The following is a 27,916-nucleotide window of genomic DNA, read 5'->3' as shown; positions in this document are numbered from 1 at the left end:
GGAGGCGAGCGGCGGGGGCGGCCCCGCTGCGCGGACAGGCGGGAGGTGAGTGGCGGCGGCGGCGGGGGAGCCCCGCTGTGGGGCGGGCGGGGGGTCCCACGGTCCGGCAGTGGGGTCCGGCGGGGGGTGCCCGGGGTCCGGCAGTGGATCCGGCGGGGGATGCCCAGGGTCCGGCCGTGGGGTCCGGCGGGGGATATCCGCAGTGGGGACCGGCGGGGCTGCGGGGGGATGCCCGCAGTGGGATGCCCGCAGTGGGATGCCCGCAGAGGAGTCCGCCGGGTCGGCGGGGAAATGCCCGCGGTGGCGCGAGCTGGTTGTGGGTCCGATCGGGGTTGCTGGCAGTTTGGCAGGGAGGCGATGGGTCCAGCCAAGGATGCCCAGGCTGCCGTGGGGCAGCTGTGGGTCCAGCAGCGTGGGATACCCGCAGCCCGGAGAGCTGGCTGCGGGTCCCCTCAAGGATGCTGGCGGTCGGGCGCCGGGTGTCGGTGGGGCGGCTGTGGGTCCGGCGGGATGCACATCGTCTGGTGGGTCACCCGTGGGTCCGGCTGGGGCTGTCACTGCCTGGCGGGGTCGAGCTGGGGACGCAGGGGGTCCGGCGGGGCGGCCCCGCCTGCCTGCAACTCCCCTTTGTTGTGCTCAGGGGCTGTGGGGGACCCCCGGGAGCGCAGGGCGGGGACAGCCGGGCTGTATGTAGGCCAGGACATGAAATATTCATCGCCCCCCTGCTTTGATGTCTCGTGATCCGCTTCCCTTGTCGTGTTTGTTCACCGGTGATTCTGGGGCCAGTGTCCAGCCCTGGTGGACCTGGCAAGTCGTGCCCCTCGCCGTGCCCCTCGCCTGCCCCTTGCCGTGCCCGGCTTGCTCTTCTGCTGGGCGACTGCAGAGCCCCGGCTTCTCCGATTTAAGACTTCATCCAGTCGGGAAGTTCCCCATTACAGCCTGGGCGATCCAACCTCCATGTGTGGCTGCAAGTGGTGGTAGTGGCGTGTCCCCACTGTCACAGCCCCCAGTGCCATGGAAGAGCATTGTGGGTTTTGCTCTGAGCCACACTGGGATCGGGATGAGGTTTTATCCTGCTCAGTGCCCAGACAGGCTGTGCTGCATCCTGGGGCCACTTGGGATGGACACAGGAGGCAGCCTGCAGGGATGAGGCCGCTGCCCAGGGCTGTATGCATGGGGACAGGTGTGGTAGGGGGCTGGCATCTTGTGGTGCTGATCCTGGCATGGTCCTCTCTGGTGCTGGGCATCCTGTCAGGAAACTGTGCAGCCTCGTGTGAGACCTGCTGGACTGAGTGGGGATCTGCTGCATCTCCCTGTGTTTTGCTGGCCCTACACAGTGCACTCTTCCCTGGCCCTTCCTCACCCTGGTGGCTGCTGTAGTGTGCCAGGGCTCAGCCCTGGACTTGGTGCCAGGAAGTGACTGTGGTCCTGGTCCTGGTCCCAAAGATGTTGAGCAGCAGTTGTAGGTGGCAGGGAGCAGGCTGTGCTGCCCTGTGTGTGCCATGGCCCATCCTCCTGGCTCCCCAGAAGTGATGCAATGGAAGGGACATGATGTGACATGCAGCCGGGGGGGTCCCTCAAGACAGGTTCCACCGCACTGTGGCATTAGGAGCTGGGGACAGTGGAGGGTGCAGAGCACAGGGTTCCCCTGAGGTGAGCTCCTGCCTGTGCAGCAGGGACAGGGACAGGACAGCACATAGGCAGCAGTGCTCTATCAAACTGCATGAAGGTGGCAACAAAAGACTTGATTTTTCTTTCTCCTCCCCAGCTGGTCCTCCCAGAGGAGGAGGTGCTGGGGGTCTCTGTTGCTCTCCTCTCCTCTCCTCTCCTATAGAGGAGATACCCACTGCCAGCACGACCAGTGCGAGAACCGAGTTGTGACAAATCTTCCCAAGACCCAGCCATTAATGATGGGAACCCATTTGTCCTTGCCAGGCTTGAAGACCCCCCTCAGAATGCAGTGGCTCATCATGTGCCCAGGCCCCCATGCAGCAGGTGTTGGTCAGACAGTCACAGGGCTGCCCAGGAAGGCATTAGGAAGGGGATGTGCAGGAAGACATCAGCAATCTTGCACTTTAGAGCAATATCCTTTCTGTCATTTCCACTGTGGGGCTGCTCCTGACACCCTTGCCATAGAGTTTGATCCTGGCTTACCTATGCTAAGCCATCAGCTTCAGCTGGCTCTGGACCCAGCCAGAGCAAAACCTTGGCACTCGGTGTCTGAGCCGAGGCTCGTGTGCTGGCTCCCCGGGGAGCTGTGTCTCTGTAATCATTAGCCAGTTAATGCTTATATATCAGGAAAGAACGCCTTTGCTTGGGAGATCGAGGGTCAATTCTCACTTCCAAGCTTTGACCTGGGAGCAGCAGGGCAGGGGCTCCTCCAAACACCTCCTGGCTCTACCAAAACAGCCCAAGACAGGGTTATTTATGGTCTCCGCAGCAGCAGCGAAGGGAAGTCCAATGTTCCCTGTCTCGATCATTAGTGGCCTTGCAGTGCTCCCTGTGTGATGGAGATGCCCTAATGATAGCTCTGCCCTTTAATGACTTTGTGCCAGAGTGATGGAAAATCGTGGAGGTTCCGCGGGGAGGCAGAAAGGGCCGTCCCAGCCCCTGCTGGAGAGCTGGGGGATGAGATGAGGAGAGCGCTGCGGTGACCGACCAGTCTGGAGGTTCTGCTGCAGAGACAAGAGGGTCCTTTTCTGCCTTGGTGGCACGGAGGGGACATCAGAGATCCTGAGGCAGGGATGGCCTTTAGCAGCATCCTGGGCAGCTCCTGCAAAGCAACATCATTTCACTGGACTCACTGAAGCAAGCAGGGGATGGACCATGGGGCTCCCACGCTTCCAAATCCCATCTGCCTCTCCCTGTTACTGGTGCAGGATCCTGCCTGGCCTTTGAAGTCATCGCAGAGCTAAACTCTAATCTAATGAGACCTGAAGGACTTGGTCCCCAACCTCTCATTTAAACAACCAGCAAATGCCTGTAAGATCTTGAAAGAGAAGAGGCAGGAGTGAGCAAGCAGCCTGCACCTCCTCCCAGCATGTCTAAGTGGGGGAACCCACGAGCATCCCTGGGACAAAGCACTGGACTCCTGGCACAGCTGTGGGAAATTGGAAAGCCTATCTGAAGCACTATTGTTTCCTGTGCTGTCTATTTTGCAGCTTGGTTTCCAACTTGTTTCTTTATCTCTTGGAACAATTTCCCATCTGAGCTCACTTCAGCAGTGCTCCACATCTCACTCCAAAGCCCGCCTGGAGATGTGTCCAGCGTGCATCCCATCGGAAACGGCCTTGTCAGACAGCAGCACATCCCTGCACTGCTCTCTGCAGAAGGGAGCCCTTTAATCCCATGCCCAGAGAGCGGCTCGGACCTCTGGATGGAAATAACCATCCATGCATAGTTGTTCCTGGGACAGGAGTGCGGATTGTCACTGTTTCCAGTCCGAGCTCCTCTTCCCGACCGCCTGTAGCTGTGGGTGGTGCAGTCCAGCTCCCTGGGACTCATGTCTTGCTGAAGTTTCCACCCATCAGCAAAAAAACATGCCGTGTGTCACGGGGCTGTTTTAAAGCCTTTGCTTCCTCATCGCTTAAATGGGCAGCAAACTGGGAGATAGTCCAGTATATCTCAGAATCATGGGGTGGTTTGGATTGTAAGGGACCTTAAAGCTCATCTCGTTCCCAGTTCCCCTGATCATCTAGTTCCAGACTTGCCCAGAGTGTGCTTAGGAGGGGCACCCAGGCCCCCAGCTCGGTCCCAGGTTGGCGCAGTGACCTCGGCGCTGGCTGCGTTGGGAACCGGTGCCGCCGTGCACATGGCTCTGCACACGCATGCTTTGCAAAGAAAACCCTGAAACAGATTTCAGGAACAAATGTGGTTTGAACCTGGGCCAGGAACCAGGACCTGCAAATCTGCGTGTTGCGCTGACTTCCCTTCAGGCTATGGATCTGCTGGCTGTTCTCGCTGGGGAGCAGGGAGGGGTTTTTGAGGGCTGGGGGCTGGCCGGACTGCCAGAGGCATCGGCTGCTGGGTGAGGTGGGGCTGGTCATTGATTTTAACTCAGCCCTTAAAAAAATCTGCCCCAGCCCCTTGACTCCATGTAGTCTCAGTGGAGATGCAGCATCTGAAATATCCATCGGCTGGCATGTGGGGTTGGTGGGCTTGTCTGGAGAAATGTGGGGAACAGAAGTACCTGGGCATTTAAGGCAAAAAAATAAGGAATGGGGCCCATGCGTAGTGAGCCTGCCCTCACCTCACAGCCATGGGCCCCATGCCAGGAGGGCACTGGGATGGCTTTGGGGTCTGCAGCCAAGGCAGACGTGTGACACAGGGACATCTGTGACTTGAGCTGTGCTGTGGTTCTTTCCCTGTGCTGCAAGACTCGGAGGCTGGCCCCGAGTTTCCCAGCCTATGCTTGACCTGTTGTGCTCTCGTTCCTGTGACTGTGAGGTTTTGGCTGGCCCTGAGGCCCCTCTGCTGGGGAAGGAAGGAAGGAAGGAAGGATGGATGGATGGATGGATGGATGAAAACCTGACTGCATGCTGTGAAAATAGCTTCCACCCAGCACAGCTGCTCCCATCCTTCCTGCTTGGCAACCTTGGCCACCAAAAACCTGGGCAATAAGGGTAAAAGCCCCTTGCTACATTGCCCCCTCTACCATGGGAGAGGTTAACAAGTCCAGCCTGTCCTGAGCAATGTGTCCCCCTTCCCATGCCAGGCACCAGTTTGGGGGCAGCATGACAGGGTCAGGTCGGTGCTAAATTTATCCTAAAAATATCTCACCTTGGGGCACCCTTTAGCAGTAATTTGAGGTTGGAGGTGTAGCGCTGTGTCTGAGTTTCACTTCTCCACCTTGCTTTCCCACTGCGTTCCTCAGTTTCCCCCAGGAGCACCTGAGAAGCTGCTGTTGGAGTTGGTGAGGTTTTACACAGTGTGTGCCTCAGTTTCCCCCTCTCCCAGCCCCACTGCCCTACTCCATGCACACATCACAGGTAAAGCCTCCCCTTAGGCAGGGAAATAGAATCTGATCTCCGTGAAGCACAACCACCTTCCTCATCCTCAGCTGCAGCTGTAGCCAGTGCCAGCAGCACTGGGGTCTGCCAGCGTTCTTCTGGGCTTCAGATGTTCCTGGGTGGAAGCATGTGCCTGCTGACTTATGCAAAAAAACCTACACGAAAAAGCTGTTGGAGTCACACCCTGCTCAGATGGGCCCTTTCCTTCCCCTGCCCATCAGGCAAGTGCTGGTGGGGCCCTCCTGTGCTGGGAAAGGGATTGGGAATCCTTGGCACAGCTGGCAGGAGCTTCCAGTGAGCACCATGCTGCATCAGGCAGGGAGGGTGACATGGGATCAGGAAGGGTGCAGATGTAGCTGCAAAAGTCACTGTGACCAGGATGAGTTCTGTGCTGTGACACCATGAGCAGCTGGGTTTGGAAGTGTGTGGGGTGGGAAGGCTCAGGATGCTGGGACTGGTGTGTGTGGCTGGAGCTGGGCAAGGAGGGCAGCTGGCTGCCCACCTGGCTGCCTGCACAGGTGCAGGTGTGTGGGGGTATGCACGTGTGTGGACATGCTCCCCTGAGCCCTCTGGGTGCTTTGGGGGCGGGCACAGCTCTCGTGTTCCCGTGCTGTGGTCCAGGGGGGCTGCGCTGAAGGCACTGTGAGCCACAGGTGATGGGAAGCAGAGGAGACTCCCTTCATCCCTTTGTCCCTGCATCCCTTCACCCTGTCCCTTTAGGATGAGCAGCACGAGCGAGGGCTGGAGAGATGCCATGGGAGGGTGCAAGGTCCTCGTGTCACTGGTCACATCCACCTCACCCACAGCCCATCTCTGTTCCCCACCACGATTGCAGCAAGTGGTGCCAGAGGTGTGCAGAGCCCAGCTCTCTGCTCCAGGAGTGACAGGGATAAAAGACACCAGCTCAGCATTTTTCTTTGTTTTTCATCTGCTCGGGCTGTTGATAGTGAGCACTGTCTGGGGCTGCACCTCCCAGCTGGATCCTCTCTGGTGTGAGCATCCCGCTCACCCCAGAAGCAGCTGGCAATCCAACACAGCTTTTTGGGCTTGGGAATGCCCAAGGCTGGCTGATGTCTGTTTGCCCCTCAAGACCCTCCCTGGTTGCTTCGTCTGACGCATCCTGAGCGATGCTTTGTTTTGGTGGTGCAGATGGGAGTGGCTGTGGGGACCAGCATCTCTCAGGGCTCTGTTGCCAGTGATGTCCTCAGTGTTCCAGGGCCAGAGCCACAGTCCCATGCTGTGATCACTGGTATGGGACCTGCTCCCAGTCCCACCCATGCCCATGGAGGTGAAAGTAGGAGTCGAGTGAGCATTGCTGGAGGCTGATCCCGATCACCCAGCCCTGACCTGCAGCCACACGTAGCATGTGTGCATTAGGGCTGGTGGCCCCACGGTTCCCCAGAGCATGAGGCTTGTGTTGGGCATATGCCCCAAAGTCCCAAAGTAACCCAGGAAAATAATCAGCATAAATTTGCTCTGTCGGATCCTCCTTATTTGAAAATGATCAGGGATCTGCAAAGTGGGAGGTGTTTGAAATCTGTGGCAGAAGAGCCTTGGCCTCTGCTTGGCTTGTCCTTCATCCCCTCCCATTGCAGTGAACCCCAGCATGAGTCCTGCCAAGTCCCCGTGGCTCCAGCTGGGAGAGGGGAAATTCCCAGCTCCGTGGGTTTGTGTCAAGAGTGCACATACCCTCCCCGCATTTTCCTTTTTTTTCCCCCACGAGTGTTTCAGTGCCTGTTCCATGTCAGAAGGGCTGTTGGGAGGTTTCCTGCCACGGGGGTCCTGCAGGACCCCTCAGCAGGGCTGATGGGGCTGTGGCTCTGGTCCTGGAGGGCCAGTGGAGCCCCGGGAGCTCCTTGCCTGGCTGGACTGGATGGGCTGGTTTCTCTGAAAGTGGAAATGTTTTAGCAGTGACGCCAGCATGGCCAGGGGTGGTTGTAACTTGCTCGGATCTGGAGCTCTTCTGCCTCCTGCGTTCCTTGCCCCCTTCCTCCCCCTGCCCTGGAGATTTGCCGCCTGCTTGCGCTGCCGTCCCGCCCGGGTCAGAATGGGTGTGGCAGCCCTGGAGCCATGGCAGACGCAGGTGGCACCACTGTTTTGTCCGGATCTGAGACACCCGTGAGTCACATCGGCCTCCTGCTGCCACCTGCCCCTTCCCCAGGAGCCGGGCAGGGCACGGAGTGGGCTGGGTGCTGCCTCAGCCATCCCCGGCGAGAACCCGGGGTTGATATTCACTTCCAGAAAGCAGAAGGAAATCACATTTCCTGGAGCCTGGGGCTGCCTGTGCTGGGAGAGGCGCTGCAGAAATGGGGAACAGAAATCACCCCTCCTCCTCCAGGGGCCACCTCGTGTCACCAGGTCTCTATCAGCCCCTCCAGCTCAGCCAGTCCCTTGTCCTGGTGCTTTGCCTGGAGGAGGATGGGAACAGCATTGATGTGATGGGCCATGGGAAGCTGAAGAATTAGGTGGCAGGCAGTGGGAGCTCGGAGGTGCCTGCATGCCCAGGGGCCAATGTTAAAAGGGCACATTTTTCGAGTGTGGAGCCAGAGGGCTGTTTTGGGGAAGCATTGCCCCGTGGCACCAGGCAGTCCTGGTGGCCAAGAGCTCCAGCTCCTAATACCATTCCAGCTTGACATCAGAGTTTCCCTGCCCAGCATTGTCTCTTCCCAGCCCCAGGGGCACTCCTGCCCTTGGAAGCATTTCCTTTCAGTTTCTTTCTCCTGGACTTGGCAGGAGGAGATCAGTGCCCTCATCACCTGCCTGGGAGAAGCCAGCTTCAGGTTAATGCGGGCCAAAGGCTTTGTGTGCCTTGGAAAGCATTTGCTGGAGCTGGTTGGGCAATTCCTGGCTTTGGCTGGTGTCCTGGTGGGAATGCTGGAAGTGCAGGCTTGAGTCAAGCTGGGAGGTACTGGGAGGCATCCCTGCTCCGACTCAGAGCAGCACCAGCACGGTCAGGCTGCACAGCACTCAGCCAGCTTTGAGCATCTCCTGTGGGGATCCCACCACCACTCCGGTTCCTGTTCCTGTGTTGGACCACCCTCAGGGTGAGAAAGCTTTGTTTTCCCTTCTCTAATTATTGGATGCCCTTACAGGGCAGAAAGGATGCCCCTGCACACTGACGGATCCAAAGATGTGGCCCTGTCGGTCCCCAGGCCTGCTGCAGTGCAGTGATGGGGATGTGACAAGGTGTGGCAATGGGCACCTTCCCTTCTCACATCTCTCAGTGGAGAAAAGGCTTAAAACTGAGTGCTCAGCTCAGCACCAGCAAGCACAACTTGCAGCACATTCCGCTTCCTCCCTTCAGCTGCTTGCATTGTTTCAGGGAGATAAGGCTTGTGGCTTTCTCCTGCTGGCCTTATGCAGGATGGTGCTTGGGGGTGCCCAGTGTCAGGATGCCCCTGCCCTTGCCTGGTTTTGGGGTGCTGTGGGGGCAGGGAGGGCACAGCCTGCAGCTCTGTGTGGCCACTGATGTTGGCAGAGCCACTGCCCATCACCCCAGCAAGCCAAAATCTGCATGTGGAGGGGTTGACCCTGTGATGAGGGGAGAGCTCAGGCTCCCTGCATGCTCCCAGTGTGCATGTTTGGAGTTTCCCAGTTTCTTGGCCACATGAACATCCAGAATGTGCTTGTGTGCTTCTCAGGGTTTGTTTTGGTCTTTTAAACTCCCTGTTTTGACATGTCTTTTCGGAGGCATTTTGCATCGCTCCTGACCGTGACTCTCCCCCATGCTGAGGGGGAGTGAATTTGGATGGTTGATCTAATTATCCTTTCCCCTTTTTTGATGCAGTGGCCTCTGCTGTCTTGGGCTGTGGAGCTTTAATTAAGATGGTTTTAATTTTAACGGGAGTTGACAGGGTCAGAGAGGAGGGGTTGGAACTTCTATCTGTGGGGAGTGTGTAGCTGGGGCCCCTCACAGCAGCTGCACTGCTCTCCCTGCTCCAGCCATTCCTTCATCTGGAAGAGCTCTCCATCAGCCGGGGGGAGCCAGGAGACAGCTGGAGTGCCTTGGCTCAGGTGCCTTCAACATGCAGTTACTGGGCGAAGCAGAGATCCCAGACAGGCACTGGGGACACCTGCCTGTGGCTTCCCCCATCCCCAAATTGGAGCTGAGTGATGAAGTGACCATCTCTGCATTGCTCCTCCTGTTTTAGGAATCAGTGCAGCTGAGAAATGAGTGTCGTTGTGGAGGAGAAGGGCTGGAGGCGCAAGCCAGACGTGCCCTCGCTGCGTCAGCCGGGCAGGGAGAGGGTCTGCAGCATCACAGCCCACTTGCGGGGCTGGGGCAGCAGCTCCCCCTTTTCACAGCTCCTGGGACTCATTGCAGTGAGGCTGGTCCCAGCCTGGCAGAGACGAGCCTGCGTTTCCTGTCTTGTACTGAGCAAAGCCTGACGGCATGGGACAGGGGACAGGATTTGCTTTTTCCATGGGGGACACGGTGACTGGCTGTATTTGGGTGGCAGAGGGGATAGTGGGCTGAGCCGGGCCAGGGAGGCTGTCCCCAGAGCACCAGGGGCTGTGCTGCTGCTCGCTGGCCCCCAGCTGTGATGCTTGCCGTGGGAAAGGGCAAAACCAGGAGCATCCCCTGGGACAGAGGGGGAAACTGTTCTGCAAGCATATCCGGGGCTGTGTGTCCTACCAGAATGTGGGGAGGGAACGGAGAGCGATGCGGGCGGGAAAGGGGGCAGGGTGCCACTTTAGGATGATTAAAAGACCTCCTCGATGTGGTTACAGCAGCGCTGACCAAGCTGGGACTTCAGCCGCAGCACTGACCCCGCTCTCTGGGGGCCACGCTGGCAGGGCCACCACTGCTGCCACTTCGTGCCACCCACGCAGGGGGACACGGGGGATGGCAAAGTGCCCTTTGGCTGCCTCCAGCCTGGGACCTCTGGTTTAATGGCACCCCTTGTAGGCAGCGTCCATTGGTCCTGCACGGATCTGCCCCGGCTGGCCCCTGGCCCGGCTGGGAGGGGGTTGGTTGTGTGCCAAGGGGACGGAGGGGCTGGGTGTGTTTGGGACCGCTGCTCCGTGCTCTCCCTGTCCCCGGTGCCGGCTGCTGTGGGCTGGGTGCCGTCAGGCTGCTTTGTCTCGCCCGCCGTCCCGCACGCTTCATTTTTCAGTCTGGTGTGAGACAGTCGCCGTGATTAATCTCACCGGGGCTCTGCGAGCTGAGGACACGGCTCGGCTCGTCTCCCTCCATCAGTGGGTGGGTGCTGGTGTTCCCAGCCCCATGCCGCCTCTCCTCCAACACCCCTCATCGTGCCTGCCGGCAGTGCTGCTCAGCACCCACCCGGCTTTGGAGCAGCTCCAAGGACAGTGCCTGTTTTGCCAGAGATGCTTCCCTCCCCAAAGCTCGGTGTCGGGTGTTGGGCCCCAGCCTGTCGCGGCATTTCCCAAGGTTTCTGCCTCTGCTGTGTTTTGTCTGCTCCCAATCAGTGTCTTTTGTTAGTGTCTTTGCAAAGACGATAAGATCGCTTCCCCCAGCGCCAGCCCGCTGTCAGCCCGCCCGTACCACGGCCATTGTATCCTTGAGCGATCCAGGCGCAGCGGAAAACAGGCGGAGCGGGACTCGCCGGGGAGCTGCCAGGTTCCCCTCGCTGTTGCCTTTGCGAGAGCGTCTCTCCACAGGGAGGTAGGGCAGAGGATGGAGCCGTTTCCTGCCACCCAGCTTGCCAATTAATTTTTGGGGGGAGACAGCCTGGAGCGTGGGTGTTGGAGGCGTGGGGATGCTGGGCAGTCCAGGTGGCATTTCCAGCGCCGGCAGTGGAGGACGGGGATGTCGCTCTTTCGCCTGCCGTGATCTGATCCGAGCTGAGTTGTGCAGCCGAGTGTGCTTCATTTTTAATTGCTTTTGGAGAGGGGAGGGCGGGGTTGGCCTCTCCTTGCTGCGGCCTCTGCCCCGGGCAGGTTGCGTGGCTGAGCTCAGCCCTGGCACCCTCCCCTCTGGCTAGGGAGAAATGCAGGCCGGGAAGACCCCAAATGCTGAGCCAGCAGAGATAGGTGGGGATGGCAGTGCTGGCCAGTTGTGTGAGCCTGGCTATGGCTGTGCCAGTGATCCGCTGATGAGGATGGCACCTCACTGCCAAGCGAGCAGCAGGACTGTGCCAGGCTGTGCCAGATGTGCCAGGGAGTGCCAGGCTGCTGCCACCAAACAGCCAAATCTGGCAGCGTGAGGTTGCTAGTGCATCCATCCCCCCAGGGACCTGCCCCTTTCCCATCAGAGGACCTGGCACCTCGCTGCTCCAGCGCATGGCTGACCCCAGGCTGAGGCATATTTGGATTTTCCTCGTGGCTGTTTTGGCCCTTTTTGGTCTAATCATGATGGTGGCCTCGCAGCATGAGCCCGTGTGGCAGGGACATGGGCACCACGTGTGTACGCGGCTTTATTTGTATGTGCTGCAGCCTGGAGTTGGGGCTGCAGCTTCCCCCCTCCATCCCGCTGTGCAATCATTGCCAGCCAGTATTTGTCAAGTACAAATTACAAACCATTCAACGTCTTAAAGAGCTGCCAGTCAGCTCCCACTCGTTATCCTAATCAAATGCACTAAAAATAGTGACAAAACTTATTAGCGGGGGGAAGGGGAGGCCGTGAAAACAAACCTGCGGTGGGACGAGGCCCCTGCATGCAGCCGCTGGGATGTTCCTCTTATATGAGTTGTGAAACCCGGGATGTTCCCCTTGGATGAGGTGTGAAACCTTGGCCCCAACTGGGACAGGAGCCTGTTGGGATACTGCTTGGGGCCTTGAAGTGGGGTCTGAATCCCCTCTATGCAGGAGCAGGAGACCCTCGGGGATGGCTGAAGCCTCTGCCCAGCGCTGGGTGAGCAGGGCTGGTTGGAGAGAGAATTTCCTTTCTGTAGGAGAAGAGGGAGCAGTTCCTGCAGGATCTGGGGCTGGGAAAGGGTGGCAGAGCAGGTGAGGGGCAGCCCTGGCTCTGCGGGGCCGTGTCTTGCTCTGCTTTCCTCTTGAAGCTCTGCCCCGAGCTGCTGCTGCTGCTGAGAAGCGTCCCTCTGTCACGCACACTTGTGACAGAAAACCGTCCTTTTTGAAAAATTTAGCTAAGATATGCTTTTCTGGATGAGTCAGGGCTTGAGCAGCACAGGTTGCTCCCATACCTTGTGCACGGTTTGTGCCGTAGCATTTGTCTCTGCTGATGGGCATGGAGCAGGTGACTCATCCCGGGGGAAGAGGTCTTTGGTTGGTGGCCCACCATGCCTACCGCAGGTCGTGGCTGTCCGGAGATGGAGCAACAGGGCTGGAAATGCTGGTGTGTCTGGAGGAACTGGCTTTGCTTTTCCCGTGAAAAATCCCTTGGTGGGCTGAGGGTGTCTGCGCTCCCCTTCCACTCTGGGACATCGCCTGAGGCGGCTCCAGCCGCCTCCTCTCCCATCCCCAGTGGGTTTGATGAAGTGGAGCAGAGAATCATCCCTTCTTCACACATGAGAGATCAGAGCGAGCGGGTGTGAGCTGCCGGCCCCGCGCCGGAGGGATGGCGAGGAGGAGGAGGATGAAGGCAGCCCTGGGCACTGGACCGTGGCGTGGGGGGAGAGGGTGTCGGGGCGCGGGGGCTGCCGCGGGTGCTGACGCTCCCTCTCCTCGCAGGCTGCAGCGGGAGCTGAGCTGAGTTCGCCGGCAGCACCTCCCCACCCCGCGGCGAGGCTGTAGCCGAAAGCACCGGTAAGACATCGCCGATGGCCCGGGGAGGGGGGACCAGGCTGCTTTACCGTCTGGGGGGCTCACAGCTGCGGCACTGGGTGCTCTGCCAGAGCCCGATTGGCCCTGGAGCATCCCTGGGTGGGCTGGGTGCAGGTGCAGAAGGCAGAACCCTCCCTGGGTGTTCCCCGCGGCGTGGCCGGCCCGGGCGGCAGAGCTGAGGCCTCGCAGCTCATGCCGGTGGTGGTTCGCGATGTGCCGCTGGCGCTGCCCCCGGAGCGGAAAGCAGGGAGTTCCTGCAGGCTGCGACGTGCCCGGGGTGCTAATCCCCGCCGCAGGAAGGCTGCCTGTCCGCCGCCTCGCATCACTCAGAGCCGAGCACAGGGAACGCTGGCCGGGCTCCAGCCCTCTGCACAAGCCTTGGGAGGGGCAGAGGGGCAGTCCTGCTGAAAACCAAAGCACTGGCCGCGATGGGGAGCGATGCTGAGCCCCCCACCCCAACGTTGTCAGCTGTGAAAGCACGGCAGCAGGGCAATATCCCACTGGGCATCAGCCAGGCTGCCCCGGCTGGGTGTTGGTGGTGCTGAGCATCCCTGCAGCCTGCTGCGTGTAGAAATGCTGTATTTATTAGACATAAATTTATTAGACATAGACACAGCATAGCTGCTGGCAGTGGGTATTTTTTGCAGTCTGGCTGCTGCGATGCTGTCCCAGTGCTGCTGGGGTGTGCTGGGAGCCACCACACTTCCTTCTCTGCCCTTTGACTCTGGGGGGGGTTTCATTGACGACTATGCCAGAGGCAGGGGGGTCTCTCCCTGGTGCCTCTCGAGGACCTGAGTGCACATCGAATTCCTGCTGTCATTAACCACTCCTTTGCCAGGCTCTTGCACAACCCTGCTTTCTTCCAGGGGAATCTGCACCCTTTCCTTGCCAGCTGCCAGGGGGATGTGGGAGCTGTAAGGGTTTTCTCAGCCCCCTCTCCTCCCTGGGGACAGGTGGAGAGCCACAGGGCTGAAGCCACCTGGTCGTGTTGGCTGAGTTACCTGAGACTCAGAGTGGGGATGGTGTGAGGCTGCCAATGCCTCTGGGCACAGTTTGGGGTTGCCAGCCTGCATTTTGCACTGGTCACATTGAAGTCAGAGAGGACAGGTATTTAGATGCAAAGCAACAGGAGAGCTTGGATTTGGGCTGGCTGCTCTGCAGCCCGTTCCCCAGAGGGCTGTGGGCTCATGCTTCCTCCTCCTCCTCTTCCATCTTTGCAGCCAAAGTCCTGACAGCTGGACTGGGCCCTGTCAGAGCATCATCAATGACCAGCACATTCAGCAAAGCCCTTGCCCAGGAAGATCAGCACCCTGGTGCAAGGTGGGAGCTCTCCCTGCCCAAACTGCTTCGTGAGGAGGGATGAACTCACAGTTCACGGTGTCCCTGGCCAGGATGTGCCTGGAAATTGCACATCCTGTGCCCACAGCCTCACAGGTGTGAAGGCGAGGGCCCCCCTGTTTTAGGGACGTGCCTGGGAGATCCACTGTCCCCCCTCTCTGTGCTCTGCTCATGGCTAATCTCTGGGCATATTGACTATTTTATACCCTGATTTCCTTAGCACACTGATAAATATCTGACCCAGGCTCTGAAAATGTGCTTGGGCAACACTTGTGCTCCCAAAGTGCTGCTAAATCCACCACCCTAGCTAGGGTATTTTCCTGCTTGGGGAAGTGCTGCTTCCAGGGAAACTCTGAGCAGCTCTACTCTTGCTCACAGTCCCGTGGGGAGTCACAAGCCACACGGTCACAGCCCTGCCATGCTCCTGCTTTTCTCCCTGCACTGCCACTGGCATCCTGGGAGCCCCAGCAGGTGCCGGAGCCCCGGGCAGAGGTGAGCAAGGGGCTGGCTGGGCACAGGGAGGTGGGGGCTCCGTGTCATCACTCCTAAGGTCCTACTCTCCCCTGCAGTTCTGCTTCTACTGCAACAAGCTTTTAAAGTACATTTATTTACAAGACAGACTCCTTCCCTTTGGCTGCAGGATCTGCCTCTGGATTGCCAGAAGTGACCATTTGCAAGTCCAAAGCTTTTATTTGACCCTTACTTGCTTTGAGACCCTCAAAGCCTGGCACAGATATGGGTGGACTGAGTCCTGGGGCAGACAGGGGCATGATCCCTCCTCATCACCTGCATCCACAGGAGGAAGGACAGCTCTGCTGCCCGCTGGAGTGGCTGCTGGAGTCATACCCAGCACAAAAAAAGTCAGTTCATTACATTTCCCAAACCCTGGCAGGATCTGAGCCTGCCGGCGTGGGTCACACAAGGACACTGCTGGTCCTCTGTGCAGTGTGGGAGCTGGAAAACAGTAGATGGAAATTGTGTCTTTTGGGAAATCAGCCCTGATCGTCAGGCAAAGCCCTCACTGTGGGAGGGGAGCTGAGGGTGACAAGGGAGCAGCTTGTGCCTGGCACCCCTAAGCTTTCCCACAGCAAGAGCTGAGGGCTCTGCCACAGTGGCACTGGGGCTGTGCAGGCTGCTGGGGCTACCCATGGCTCTGGGGGGCTCAGCCTGAGCTTCTTTCCAAAGTTGGGCTAGAAAAACCCTCTGTTGGATGGGGCTGAGCCTTCCCAAAACCTCATGAATGGCTGCGTCCAAGTCTGCACCCTGTGGGCAGCAGCTGCCTCCTCTGCTGCTTCCCTGCTTGTGTTTCCTTATCAGAGATACTCTCCTCCCTAGTTGTCTCCACCTCCCTTTTCCCTCCTGCCATGCGTGATCTAGCCTAAATATTTCTGTCCATAGCTTCAGGACACTGCTGGGTATCCTGCCATCTTTGGAGATTGCAAATAATTCCCTGCCTTCATTTATGTCATTACCTTGAAGGTATTTATAGAGTGTGGTCTTGAGTGGAAAGGAAGGCTATATATAAACTATTTGACTATATATAAAGGCGAGATCCCTTGGTCCTTAGCTGCAAACTGCTTGAAACTGCTCCTGATTTAAACTTTTATCCTGTTTGCTGCATGTTTTGGACTTCAAAGGTCCGTCTTCATTACTTAAATCCCCATCCTGGTAGAAACTCACGTGTAGGAGGAAACGTGGGGACTGAGCTATGTCCCATGGCAGATGCCTGGCCCCAGAGCTGCCACAGTCTCAGCACAGGTCCAGACTCCATGCTCAGCATCCTTACTCTTTACTGCCACAGCTCAGCGTGCTTCCCTCTGCTCCCAAAGCGTGTCCTGGCAGTTTCACTGGCTGCTGCAGCCACACAGGAGGTGTCTCAGTGTTAATGAGGGGCGATGGTATCCCAGGGCAAGGGCAGGATGGCCAGACTGCCCGGCAGCTGCTGCTTGAACAGACTCCAGAGGTTGTTTCGTTTCCTGGTGGGCAGGCATCTGTCACTCGAGCCCTGGGAAACAACTTCTTCTTATTAACAATAATAATTACTATAATAATAACAATAATAATAGAAGCCCTCTGGATGTCTGTGTCTCCTCCAGTCCGGGACCATGGGGAGCAGCAAGAGCAAGCCCAAAGACCCCAGCCAGCGCCGGCGCAGCCTGGAGCCCGCTGAAAACACCCACCATGGGGGTTACCCAGCCTCGCAGACACCCAGCAAGGCGGCTGCTCCCGACGCCCACCGCACCCCCAGCCGCTCCTTTGGGACCATGGCTGCTGAATCCAAGCTCTTTGGAGGCTTCAACACCTCTGACACGGTCACCTCGCCGCAGCGTGCCGGGGCGCTGGCTGGTCCGTGTGGGTTGGGGCTCGCCAGGGTGGGGAGGGTCTCAGGCTGGTCTTGGTGGGTTTGTGTCCAGCTTCTTGGGGTCTCGGGCTTTTGAGGGGCTCTGGGCTTGGGGGAGAAGCAGATCTGTGTTATCAGCCAGTGGGAGGATGGTGAGAGGGTGGTGAGCACTGTTCCATGGCCTCACCCATGGCTGTGCCCCTCCTGAGTGCTCTTTGTCACAGGGGGAGTCACCACCTTCGTGGCCCTCTACGACTACGAGTCCCGGACCGAAACGGACTTGTCCTTCAAGAAAGGAGAGCGCCTGCAAATCGTCAACAACACGTGAGTGTCCCTGTCCCTGCAGCCAAGCCCATGTGGTGAGCTGTCACCTCTGTCCCTGCTGTGGAACCCCCCGCCCAGCCTGGCAGGACCAGCTCTCCCAGGGGTGGGTGCTGAGAGAGAGGTGCCAAAATGCTCATGGACACGATGACTTGTCCAAGGACACTGACACTGGAAGCAGTCACTTGCCTGCTTCCTCATCCTCCTGGCCCTGCTGCTGGTCACTGTGGCCTCACAGCCTTGTCACCAAGCCACATCCTCTGCTTGCTGGCCATTCTGTGCCCTCCAACACAGAGCCACGTCCCCAATAGTCCCGTCCCCATCCGTGCTCAGCTCCCTTTTGTTTGCCTGGACACATCCCTTAGCTTCATGGGTGCTTTCCCCTGTGCTTGTATGCTGTCTCTGGTCTCAGCTTCTCTCTTGACTCTTCTTTCTCTCCCTCCATGCTGCCGTTTAGGAGAAAAGTGGATGTCAGGTGTGTATTGCACATTCTTACTGCTATTAAAAATGACCTAAATGACCAAAGCCCATCTGCTGCCCACATGAGGGCAGGTTGGATGGAGCAGGGCTGGGAGGAGATGATTTCCAGATGGTTTTGTGGTTGGTTGCATTTGTCCCACCTGAGTGATCAGAACAGAGCAGGGAGTTCCTTCCCATGCTGGGGAACTGTTCCATCCAGAGCTGTGTCTGCATCTGGGAGCTCTGAACCCATCCCCTTCCCTTGTCCATGCCTGGCTCCCCTCTGCACTCTCTTTCCGGTTGGCTCTCCACTCCCCCCTGGCCTTTGCATTTTTCTTTTGCATTTTTTAATTTTACTTTTATATTTCATGAGTGGCTCTGGTGATTCAAGTATTCCCTTAGGGGTCTGACCCCCTGGTTTGCTCTCCATCCAGCTCCCCACAGCGCATCCATCACGTGCAGGGCAGCATGACCAGCTGGAATATGCTCCTGAAAATGATCCTGCATTAAACCCATGTGTGGTCCATCCTGACAGGGGGCACGCACAGTCCAGAGCCTGGCTGGCAGAGCCAGTGTTCCCAGCCATGGAGCTGCCACAGGGTCTGCAGCTCCTGCTCCCCCTCCACTGCTGCCTTCCAACACGGGCACCCAAAACAGCTTTGCAAAGTCCAAGGGTGGAAAGATGAGGGAACATCCCAGGAGTGAGATTTCTCCTGAGATGCTTGGGCAGTGTGGCACAAACATGTTTTCAATCTGATCCTTGTTCTCATTGTTCCGATGCTGTTTATTAATGGTGATTTGTTTCATCTATGAAGTCTGGGATGGGCAGCGTTTCAGTGTTGCAGGAAAAGCCTGAATTTGGGAGTTTTGGTGCTTCTTACTTCCAGTCTCAGCAGTGTGTGAGCTCCATGCTTGAGTTCTGCTTTGGGCTGTTGCAAAATGAGCTCTGGAGGTCCAGATCAGACCCACATATGAGGGGGTTTTTTTTAATGCCTTTTATCAGTTCTGGGGTTTCTGCACTATTTTTTTCCTCTACTGCTATTTGTCAAAGGCTTGGACAGAGGGAAGGGTTGGTCTGTGATGGGCTCTGCAGCATCCTGGGGAGCAAAAGGGCTTTTTTTGGTGATGCAGTCCTTTGGTGGAGGGTGCAGGATGTAGCTGCCAACCTTCCCAGTGTCTGTGTGGGTGCAATGTCCACAGGGAGAGAGGCAGTGGAGGAAGCTGGGCAGTCTGTGCAGTGCTCAGGAGGTGAATCACTCTTCTCACTGACCTCCATGAGATGCTCACACAGTCTGGGAACAGCTCGGGCTGCTGCACTTTGGGGACAGCAACAGACAGATGTGTGATCTCCCCTTCCTCTAGGGTCCCTGGCAGGACAGTCAGTGCCCTGGAGCTGCGGGAAGGGGACTTGGGTTCAGTCTGGGAAGGGCTGGCAAGTGCTGGGCATAGTGGGAGCCCATGGCTAGGGTGGCTTTGCAGGGTGGCAGCAGGTTTTGGCTGATCTGATGGGGCTGGGGCTGCTCAGGGTGAGAGGAGGAGCCTCCACATCGCTCACCTCCCTGCTCTGGGTCATCCTACCAATCCACCCAGTTCAGGAAGGCTCTTGTGGTACCATTGCTAGTGGGAAGGAGTCTCCTCCCAGCCAGCAGGCAGCCAGCTGGGATGTGGTGGGATATTTTGGGTAAGACTGTGCAGGGAATTGTTGAAATGCTTTGTTTTGATGATGATGATGATGATTATTTTTTTTCCCCACTGAGACATTTTTGGAATAGTTTGTTTTGCTGAATTCCCAGCTTGTAGCCTTGCAGCCCAAGCTGGAATGAAGCCACAAGTCAAAAGCTGGGCATTTTTCAAGCAGATGTTTACTCTGGTCCTGTGGGAAAGGAGCCCAACCAGCCTCCTGTCCCCTTCAGAGCCACCTCAGTAAAGGTGACTGGGGCAACAGCCCTGGCTGAGGAGCACAAGCTGCCTGCCACGAGATGTGCTGGGGCTGGAAGAAGCTAAAATGTCATCCAGGGCTGCTGTGAGGCTGGTCCAGGGGCAGAGCCCAGCTCTATGGGTGGGAGGAGATGCCTGGAAGGCACTCCTATCCCCACCCCACTGACACCATAGCAGGGAGCCGGGGGCCGTGTCTGGGTTATCCTGGTGCTTTGAAGCATCACTGGTTTAGCTGGGAAAAGCACAGGTCTCAAGCAGCTGGTGAGTCTGGAGCAAGGATGGAGGTTTACACGTCTGCAGGGTCAGGGATGGGTCTGGATGTGGTCTGATGAGCCTTGTAGTGGTGACTGAGGTTATTGGTGTTTTTCTGTAACATGTTTGCGGACGTTGTCCTGCCAAGTCCTTGAATCCTTACGGTGCTGTTCCCACAAATCTGCAGTTTTCCCGTAGCCTCGTCTCCCTTGTGGTCAGGATGAATTCAGTGACTGTCTTTGATGGGCAAGAAGATGCAGGTGGTGGGAGGAAAAGCCCTGCTGTCTGCAGGAAGGGGAAGCCGCCTCCTGCTGCCCTCTTGTTCTTCTCTATTTGTTGTCCTTCCCAGCCCCATCCGGAGCAGGAGCCGGCGGGAAGGAGGGCAGAGCACCCTCCAGCTCCTGGGGACGTGCCTGGGGCTGCTGTGCCTGGGCAGGAGGCATGGACGGTGGCTCAGCTCCAGGTTTTTAGGGACAAGGAGCCTCACTCGTGGCTGTGCAGGCACAGCCCTTGCTGGGGCAGCAGGAGGCTCACGGTCAGAGCCACAGCCCTGCAGGGTGTCCATCCCATGGCTGTGAATGGGACACCCGGGCTGGACAGATCCCACTGCATCCAGGCTGGACACCACAGCTGGGCAGGGCTCAGCCCCTGCCCAAGCCTCAGCCCTGTCCTGCTGCTTTTCTGCAGCCTGTGTTTAACTAACTCCCTTGGGTCTTCCTGGTGCCTTTTTTAATCACTGCCATTAATCTGTCGCTTCTCCCTGTTTCCTGTCCCTCCCCTTGCCTGCTGCTCCCTGCTGCCAGGACCCCCAGTGCCTCACAACCTCCAGCCAGATCCCCTTCCCATTCAGGTGGCTCCAAAGGTATTTTGGCTTGTTGGCTGCCCTGCCTGATTCAGGTTTAAAGCATTCCACATGTGGATGGGTGGCCCCAGTAATGAGAGCTCACCCAAACGGAGCCACGGGAAGAGGCTGGCAGCAGGAGCACTCCTGGCTGGGGTCTGGCTGTGGGGTTGGGGTCTGTGGGGCTGCACCTTTTCCCAGTGGGGCTCTGTGCTGGCTCATCCTCCCCTGGTGCCTGTGGGCGGGTGAGGGGCTGGCCAGGGGGCTCCTGGCTTCACACTGAGTGTGTTTTGGTTCTCTTGCAGGGAAGGTGACTGGTGGCTGGCTCATTCCCTCACTACAGGACAGACGGGCTACATCCCCAGTAACTATGTCGCACCCTCAGACTCCATCCAGGCTGAAGAGTAATTGCCATCTTTTAGACAGTTTATAGCAAACACACCCCGAGCGCTCCCCCTCCACCCCTGCCCCGCTCCTGGGCGAAGCCTCCAAGTTCTCTGGGTTTTTCCTTTTTGTTAGTTTTCCCTGCTGAATGTGCAAACCAGCCTGTCTTTAAGACCATTAAGTGCAGAGCTGCAGTGTGCTTGCATGGTGGAGGGGTGAGTGGTGGCATAGCAGGACTGTGGATGCTTTTGGTCTGGTTTTTATGGAGAGCCTGGAGAAGAGAAGGCTCCAGGGAGATCTCATTGCAGCCTTTCAGGACTTAAAGGGGGTTCCTAAAAAGGAGAGAGAGAGACTTTTTACACAGGTGGAGGGGCCTGTGAGAGGACAAGAGGGAACATTTTAAACTAAAAGAGGAGAGATTTAGATTAGATGTTAGGAGAAAATTCTTTACCCAGTGGATTGTGAGACACTGGCACAGGTTGCCCAGAGAAGTGTGACTGCCCCATCCCTGGAAGTGTTTAAGGCCAGTTTGGATGGGGCTTGGAGCAACCTGGTCTAACTGAAGGTGTGGCACCACATGGCAGGGGAGCAATGCCCAGCCCAGGCTGTACAGGGACATGGCACACCCCAAGGTGCCAGAGCCTGGAGCTGCAGCCCCTGGTCTCCCAAACCTGCAGTGGGTGGGCCAGGGCTGAGCCCCCTGCTTGGGCAGGCAGTGGAGGGGGGGCAGTGCCAGGTGCTGAGCCACTGCCTTTCTCCTGCAGGTGGTATTTTGGGAAGATCACTCGCCGGGAGTCCGAGCGGCTGCTGCTCAACCCCGAAAACCCCCGAGGGACCTTCTTGGTCCGGGAGAGCGAGACCACGAAAGGTGAGCAGGGCTGGCCTGGAGGAGACCCTCTCTTGGGGGTGTGGGGGTACCCTGCGTCCCCTCGGTCTCTCCTGCTGGTGCTGGTCTCCTGGGAGCCGATGCTGACGTGGCCATCACATCACCAGTGACACTTGGCCTGTGCCAAATGCACTGTTACACCACTGAGCCCGTGGGCTGCAGGGACACGGCCACTTCTGTCCCACCACTGCCTGCCCAGTGAGTGCCCTTCAGAACATCTCTGCCTGAACAGAGATGGTTCAGCTCATGGCAGGGTGGAAGCCAGGGGTCTCACCAACTCTGGAAAGACCACCAGGCAGGATGGTCTCTTTTCCTGGTTTTTTTGTTATTGGTTTGTTTGGTTGGGTTTTTGTACACCCCCAACCAGATGATTTTTTGGTTTTCCCCTGGTTCCTGTATAGTGACAAAATCTTGAATGTGTTCTTCCTGGGCAGTCAGGCCTAGGGAGTGATGAACTTTAGTCCCTCTTTCAAGTCTGACAAGTCTTTATACTTGTTTTCTGTCTCCCAAAAGCACGAGTTGTGATCTGTGAGGTTTGACTGCTGAGGATGATGGAAATTTAGTTTCATTTGGCTCCAAATGCCCCTTTGGGAAAAGCTCCTTGATGTTCCCTTGTGGTTTTATGCCTTGAACTTATCACTATTTATTTTATCCTGGTGGAAACAGCTCCTTTAAGCAGCAGCATAAATCTTCCCCTCTGCCATCTGTGGCCCCAGCAACACCACCTTGTTCTCATGTGGGCAGAGCAGAGCCAAGCTCCTGAAGCAATGCCCATGGTGGGGTTTGTGGAGGAGGCAGTTGGGCCCACCAGCCCTTTGGCTCCTCTCTGAGATGCTGAGTTGCTGGTCAGCAGCTCCCCTCAGCCTGGCTTTGCCTGCTCCTCTCCCCTTGTTAGCACATCCTGTAGGATGGCTGGTGGCAAGGCTTGGCAGAGCTGCTGTGCAAGCAGAGGGCAGCTGAAGGTTGTGATGGCGTGCCATGGCTGTGCTGTTCCTCCTTGGCACCTGGTGCCAGCTCGTGCAGCCAGGAGTTGCTCCCCATCCTCTGCTTTTGGGTGAAAGCAGCACCTCCGTGCCCAGTCCTGCCTCCCCATGCTCACCCACGGTGGGACCCCATGGGGAGCACCCATCCATGGCACACCTCCCCCAGCCCCTCGGTCCTGCCCACAGGTGCCTATTGCCTCTCTGTGTCCGACTTCGACAACGCCAAGGGGCTCAACGTGAAGCACTACAAGATCCGCAAGTTGGACAGTGGCGGCTTCTACATCACCTCCCGCACCCAGTTCAACAGCCTGCAGCAGCTGGTGGCCTACTACTCCAGTGGGTAGCCATACGGGGTCCCCTGGGGGTCGGGGTGGCATCCTGGGTGCTGTCCCTGCCCTTGCTGCTGGGCAGGTGCTGCAGGGAAGTCACTGCTGAGCTGGGGGACTCCAAACCAGTTGTGTGGGACTGGGTTTTAGGGCAGAGGGTGAGGGTTTGGGTACAGGTCCCCAGGGTGTTTGCAGGAGATGTGGGGTAGACATCACATGCCTAAATACCTGTGTGTCACCCTGATGTTGTCCCTTCCTGTGCCAGAACATGCTGATGGTTTGTGCCACCGTCTCACCAATGTCTGCCCCATGTCCAAGCCCCAGACCCAAGGCCTTGCCAAGGATGCTTGGGAAATCCCCCGGGAATCACTGCGGCTGGAGGTCAAGCTGGGACAGGGCTGCTTCGGAGAGGTGTGGATGGGTAAGGACCACTCCCACCCTGCTGTCCCCTCTGTGTCACCACCTGCATCCTGTCCCCAGCCATCTGCAGATGCCTGGAGCCTGTGGTGGGGTGGGGGAGCAGTGGAGGGACACGGCTCCCTGCTCCATACACGTGTCCTGAGCAGCATGTCCTGTGCCACAGGGACCTGGAATGGCACCACCCGGGTGGCCATCAAGACACTGAAGCCTGGCACCATGTCCCCAGAGGCCTTCCTGCAGGAAGCCCAGGTCATGAAGAAGCTCCGGCACGAGAAGCTGGTTCAGCTCTACGCTGTGGTGTCAGAGGAGCCCATTTACATCGTCACCGAGTACATGAGCAAGGGTGAGCATGGGAGGGACACCGAGGGGGCAGCTGAGGGGCTCTGCTCCTCCAGATTGCTCTGACCATGGTTTTCCTTACAGGGAGCCTCCTGGACTTCCTGAAGGGTGAGATGGGCAAGTACCTGCGGCTGCCCCAGCTTGTGGATATGGCTGCTCAGGTGAGTTTGCACATCTCTGGGCCTCCCACATTCCTTTTGAGGGCACTGGCTGCCTGAGCCTCTCACTGGGCTGTGGTGGCTGTCACTGGTCAGGCAGTGGGGTGCTGGGCTCTCCCTGGGGACCCTCGTGTCACCCTGTCAGCCACAGTGCCCCACATGCCGGTCCCCACAGATCGCATCCGGCATGGCCTATGTGGAGAGGATGAACTACGTCCACCGGGACCTGCGGGCAGCCAACATCCTGGTAGGAGAGAACCTGGTGTGCAAAGTGGCTGATTTTGGCTTGGCACGACTCATCGAGGACAATGAGTACACAGCTCGGCAAGGTGAGTGCCCACGGCTGCCGGCACCGCACCCGGGCAGGTGGCACCGGAGCAATGGCCATCGGCCCCCACGGTGTGCGCTGTGCCTGGAGCCAGCACGTGGCTCTGGTTGCATGGGGGTCCTGGAGGCACCCCCTCACCCTGCCTCTCCATCCAGGTGCAAAGTTCCCCATCAAGTGGACGGCCCCCGAAGCGGCTCTGTACGGCAGGTTTACCATCAAGTCAGATGTCTGGTCCTTTGGCATCCTCTTGACCGAGCTGACCACCAAGGGCAGAGTGCCATACCCAGGTGAGGGCTGGCACCTGCTGGCAGAGGCCCTGTCCCTATTGTAGTGCCCAACACCAGCTGTCCATGCCCAGCGCTTGCCCCTGAGCTGCCTCTCCCAGGTCGGATCCTGCCCCACTGGGGTGAGCAGATATTGTCCAGGATGCAGTGTCCCAGCCACCCTGTGCCACTCTAGTCCCTGAGCAAGGTGACAGGGACAAGTGCTGCTAGGTTCCTCTCTCCCTGGGTCACTGGGATTGCCCCTAAGGCGTGTCCTGGCAGACACCCTTGGTGTCCCCCCGGGACAGGCACAGTGCAGGACTGGCCTGGCTCTGATCAATGCCCTGTCTCCTCTGGCCGCTCGCAGGGATGGTGAACCGGGAGGTGCTGGACCAGGTGGAGCGGGGCTACCGCATGCCCTGCCCGCCCGAGTGCCCCGAGTCCCTGCACGACCTCATGTGCCAGTGCTGGCGGAAGGACCCGGAGGAGAGACCCACCTTCGAGTACCTGCAGGCTTTCCTGGAGGACTACTTCACCTCGACAGAGCCCCAGTACCAGCCTGGAGAGAACCTATAGACACGGGGCTCCTCCTGGCACCAGGGACACTGCTGTCCTCACCACGGGGCGCCGAGGGCTGGCCTCCCCACCGAGGGGCTGTGTTTGTGGGGCAGCCCTGGAGCAGGACAGGGCATTAGCTCTGGATGCAGCTGGGGGAGCCGCTGGGTTCCCCCATTGCTCATTAGACTTCTGGCCCGTGTTTAACGAAGCGGCGCTGTCCTGCTGGCGAGAGGAGCCTGTGGGCACCAACGGAGCCAGCTCAGGAGGGCAAGCAGAGCATCTCCTGCCAAGAGACTTGGGTTTTGGGAGACTTTTTTCCCCCCACAGCTCTGGGGTGAGCCAGGAGGAATTGGGGGACAGCATCGCCCCACCTCAGACACATGGTCCCAGTCTCCTGCACCCCCTTTCTAAATCAGCACAAATTTCCTTGCCCCTTCACCCTCCCCACCATCTTCCTCTTGGCTCCAGCTCTCCTGAGGATGCTGGAAGAGATGTTTTGCCACAGAGATGTCACAATCCCAGGCTGGCTTGAATGGGGTGACGTGCCAGGGTGGTGGTGGTGGCGGCATGGGATGACAGTGGAACTCTGGTGGTCCCTCTGGCCTCACCATGACCTTAATGGCTGCTGGGTTCTGGGACTCTGAAATGTGACTGCTTCAGGCTCTGATGACCATCACTGTCTCACAGGAGCACCTGGGCACACGATCAAATCTTCCAGCTATGTCTGTTCCCCCAAGGGACACGTCTCACCTCTCCCAGGAGCAGGACTGGGGATGCCAGCAGAGCCCTCAACCTGCTGCGCTTTCTCCCACCACATGCTCCAGGTCTTCCAGCCAGACCCTTGGGAAATACCCCCCAGCTGCCCTCCCCACCTCTGCCACCAGCTTTCCCACCAGCAGAGCCCCCTGGGCTGGCCCTGCCACCAAATCCAGTGCCACTGTGGGGCTTGGGTGCATGGCCCATGTAGCTGTTCCGGGTGTGGGAATGTTTTGGAGGAAGTACTTGACTTTCACAGATGATTTTGTCCACCTGGTATGTTTTTAGCTGCCTTCCCTCTACCCATTGTGTCTCAGCTTCCAGGCAGCAGTCCCCATGCAGCATCCCCAGCCACATGCCACCACCTGGAAGTGCTGTGCCACGTTTGCATCCTCATCTCCCCCATGCTCACTTCTAAAGGCCTCAGCCGTGTCTCAGCTGTGGGTGGCTATTCCTGCCCAGCTTTGTCCCACACACATCCCATGGGACTGATCCCTGGTGTCGGCGAGGCAACCCTTCATTCCCTGCCCTCTCCCACCCAGCACCTGCTTGTACATAGCCCTTGAGTGTTCCCTGCACTGTCCCAGACCTTGACTTCATTGCATGCATTGGTGCCCAGCTGGAAACCTTTCACCATGGTGGTTCACAAAGCTTCACTCCTTCACCCCCTGGGTCCCAGAGACCCTTGCTCGGAGAGACCTGGGGGTCTTCGGATGCACTCCTGGAACACGGTGGGTTGGGGGCTCGGGGGATGCTGTGGGGCAGGGGTGCTGGAGGGAAGGACCTGCAGAGGGAGCCAGTGGCTGTGCCCTCCTCTCAGTCCTCAGGCAGTGGGCTTTCTGTGCCTCCCCATCACCTTTGGGATGGTGTTTGCCTCTGGCACAGCCTCCTCCCAGGCAGCAGACCCAAGCCGCCCCTCACCAGTCCCTGCCATGGTGCCAGTGTCCTACAAAAGCTGGGTGGGAGCCAAGCATGGGCACGAGGTGGCCAAAACCCCCGCCCCAGATCTCCACCAGAGCAGGACCCAGGCAAGCCACTGCCTCTCACTCACTCCCACAGCTCCCCGGTGTAGTGGTTTGACCAAGCCACTTATTTATGAACCAAGTACATGGTTGGTTGTTTGGTGGCTCCTTTTCTAATGAGTAAAACATTTAAAATCAGTTTGGACAGGCTCTTCAGCAGTATGGAGAAATCCTGCTGGCTTGAAGAGCAGCAGCTGGTTCAATGGATTTTTTTAAAAATCATTTTGGGAGTTGGAGCCTTTTTTCCCCCCCTCCCTTCCTAGCAGGTTTGCTGTGTTGGCATTTCTGCATATGGGCAGGGACCCCCCAAACCTCAATGTTCTGGGTCTTCCCATGTTTGCAGCCTTTTGGGATGGGCAGCTGCCACAAACGCCCTGTCCCTTGGTAGCTGTTCCAAGGGGTGGCTTATGCCATAGCTCTGCCTGAGTTATAAAAAATCTCTGTCCCTGGGAGAAAACTTTTACAACTGTAACATGTGGAAGCCAGATTTGGTCTGGAAGCTGGGGAGAGAGAAGGCAAGCACACGTGTTAAGGTTGGCTTTTGGTTGTCTGTTGCATGTGCAGGGTCTTGGGTGCAGCAGGACAGGAAGGGCGAGTGCAGCCTCTGGCTCTTTCTGGAAGGCAGCAGGTGCAAGGAGCACCCTGGGTTGGCTTAATTCCCCAAGGCTTTCAGCAAGATCTGGTGAAGGAGATGTGCTGGGGACCCTTCACGGCAGAAGGCAGTAAGGCAATCCCGGAGAAGCCCTCCTGCACGGGGCTGTGTGTCCACATGTCCGTGTGTCCATCCGTGTTTCTGTGCAGTGCTTGTGGTGGGACCCATGTCGCCGGACTCACCACCACAGCCAGCGTGACCTGGAGGCCCTGGGAGTCCAGAGCCTCCCCTCCATCATCATTCTGTCTGCCAATTTACTTTTTAAGCCAATAAACTCCAGAGGGGAGCTCCTGCCTAAGGATGCTCCTTGGCTTCCTGGGCTCCCTAAAACCCTACAAGTCATTCTCCTCTGCTGTTATAATTTTTTTACACAGTCTTTTGTAAGATCTCCAACTGACTATGCAGAGAACATGTGGATCTGTGTCTCTCCCCATCTCCCTTACCTGCCTTTTTCGGTGTCTAAGTAAAATATTTAGCTTTTTTTTTTTTTTTTTTTTTGGATAATAATAAAACTTTGGAAAAAAACCTGGAAAGGTTCAGCTTTGTGGGTGGTGGGGGGGTTGGAGATGCTTTGAAACTCTAACGTTGATGTAAATACTTTGCTATTTGATTATTAAATACAAACAGACCTCACAAAACAAAAGTGTAGC

At 57.7% G+C, this 27,916-nt stretch overlaps 1 protein-coding gene across 3 annotated transcripts; it reads left to right on the top strand.

Annotated features, from left to right (window-relative positions):
* Positions 1–27,904, top strand: SRC (SRC proto-oncogene, non-receptor tyrosine kinase). Of its 3 annotated transcripts, XM_042049757.1 has the most exons (14): positions 1–45; positions 12,609–12,683; positions 16,136–16,385; positions 16,605–16,704; positions 17,159–17,176; positions 20,497–20,595; positions 21,340–21,443; positions 22,631–22,780; positions 23,036–23,191; positions 23,354–23,533; positions 23,614–23,690; positions 23,863–24,016; positions 24,171–24,302; positions 24,646–27,904. In XM_042049757.1, the coding sequence occupies exons 3-14, from the start codon at positions 16,145–16,147 to the stop codon at positions 24,852–24,854; spliced, it is 1,620 nt and encodes a 539-aa protein (XP_041905691.1). In that variant the 5' UTR covers positions 1–45; positions 12,609–12,683; positions 16,136–16,144; the 3' UTR covers positions 24,855–27,904. The 3 variants fall into 3 exon arrangements, with proteins under 3 accessions (XP_041905691.1, XP_041905701.1, XP_041905710.1); XM_042049767.1 differs by lacking the exon at positions 17,159–17,176; XM_042049776.1 differs by lacking the exons at positions 17,159–17,176; positions 20,497–20,595.
* The last annotated feature ends 12 nt before the right edge of the window (positions 27,905–27,916 follow it).

Source organism: Corvus kubaryi, unplaced genomic scaffold (assembly GCF_017639235.1).
Source record: "Corvus kubaryi isolate FWS band 111438036 unplaced genomic scaffold, C.kubaryi_AGA036_p1.0 134, whole genome shotgun sequence".
Taxonomy (NCBI): domain Eukaryota; kingdom Metazoa; phylum Chordata; class Aves; order Passeriformes; family Corvidae; genus Corvus; species Corvus kubaryi.
This window is presented reverse-complemented; position numbering and strand designations above follow the sequence as displayed.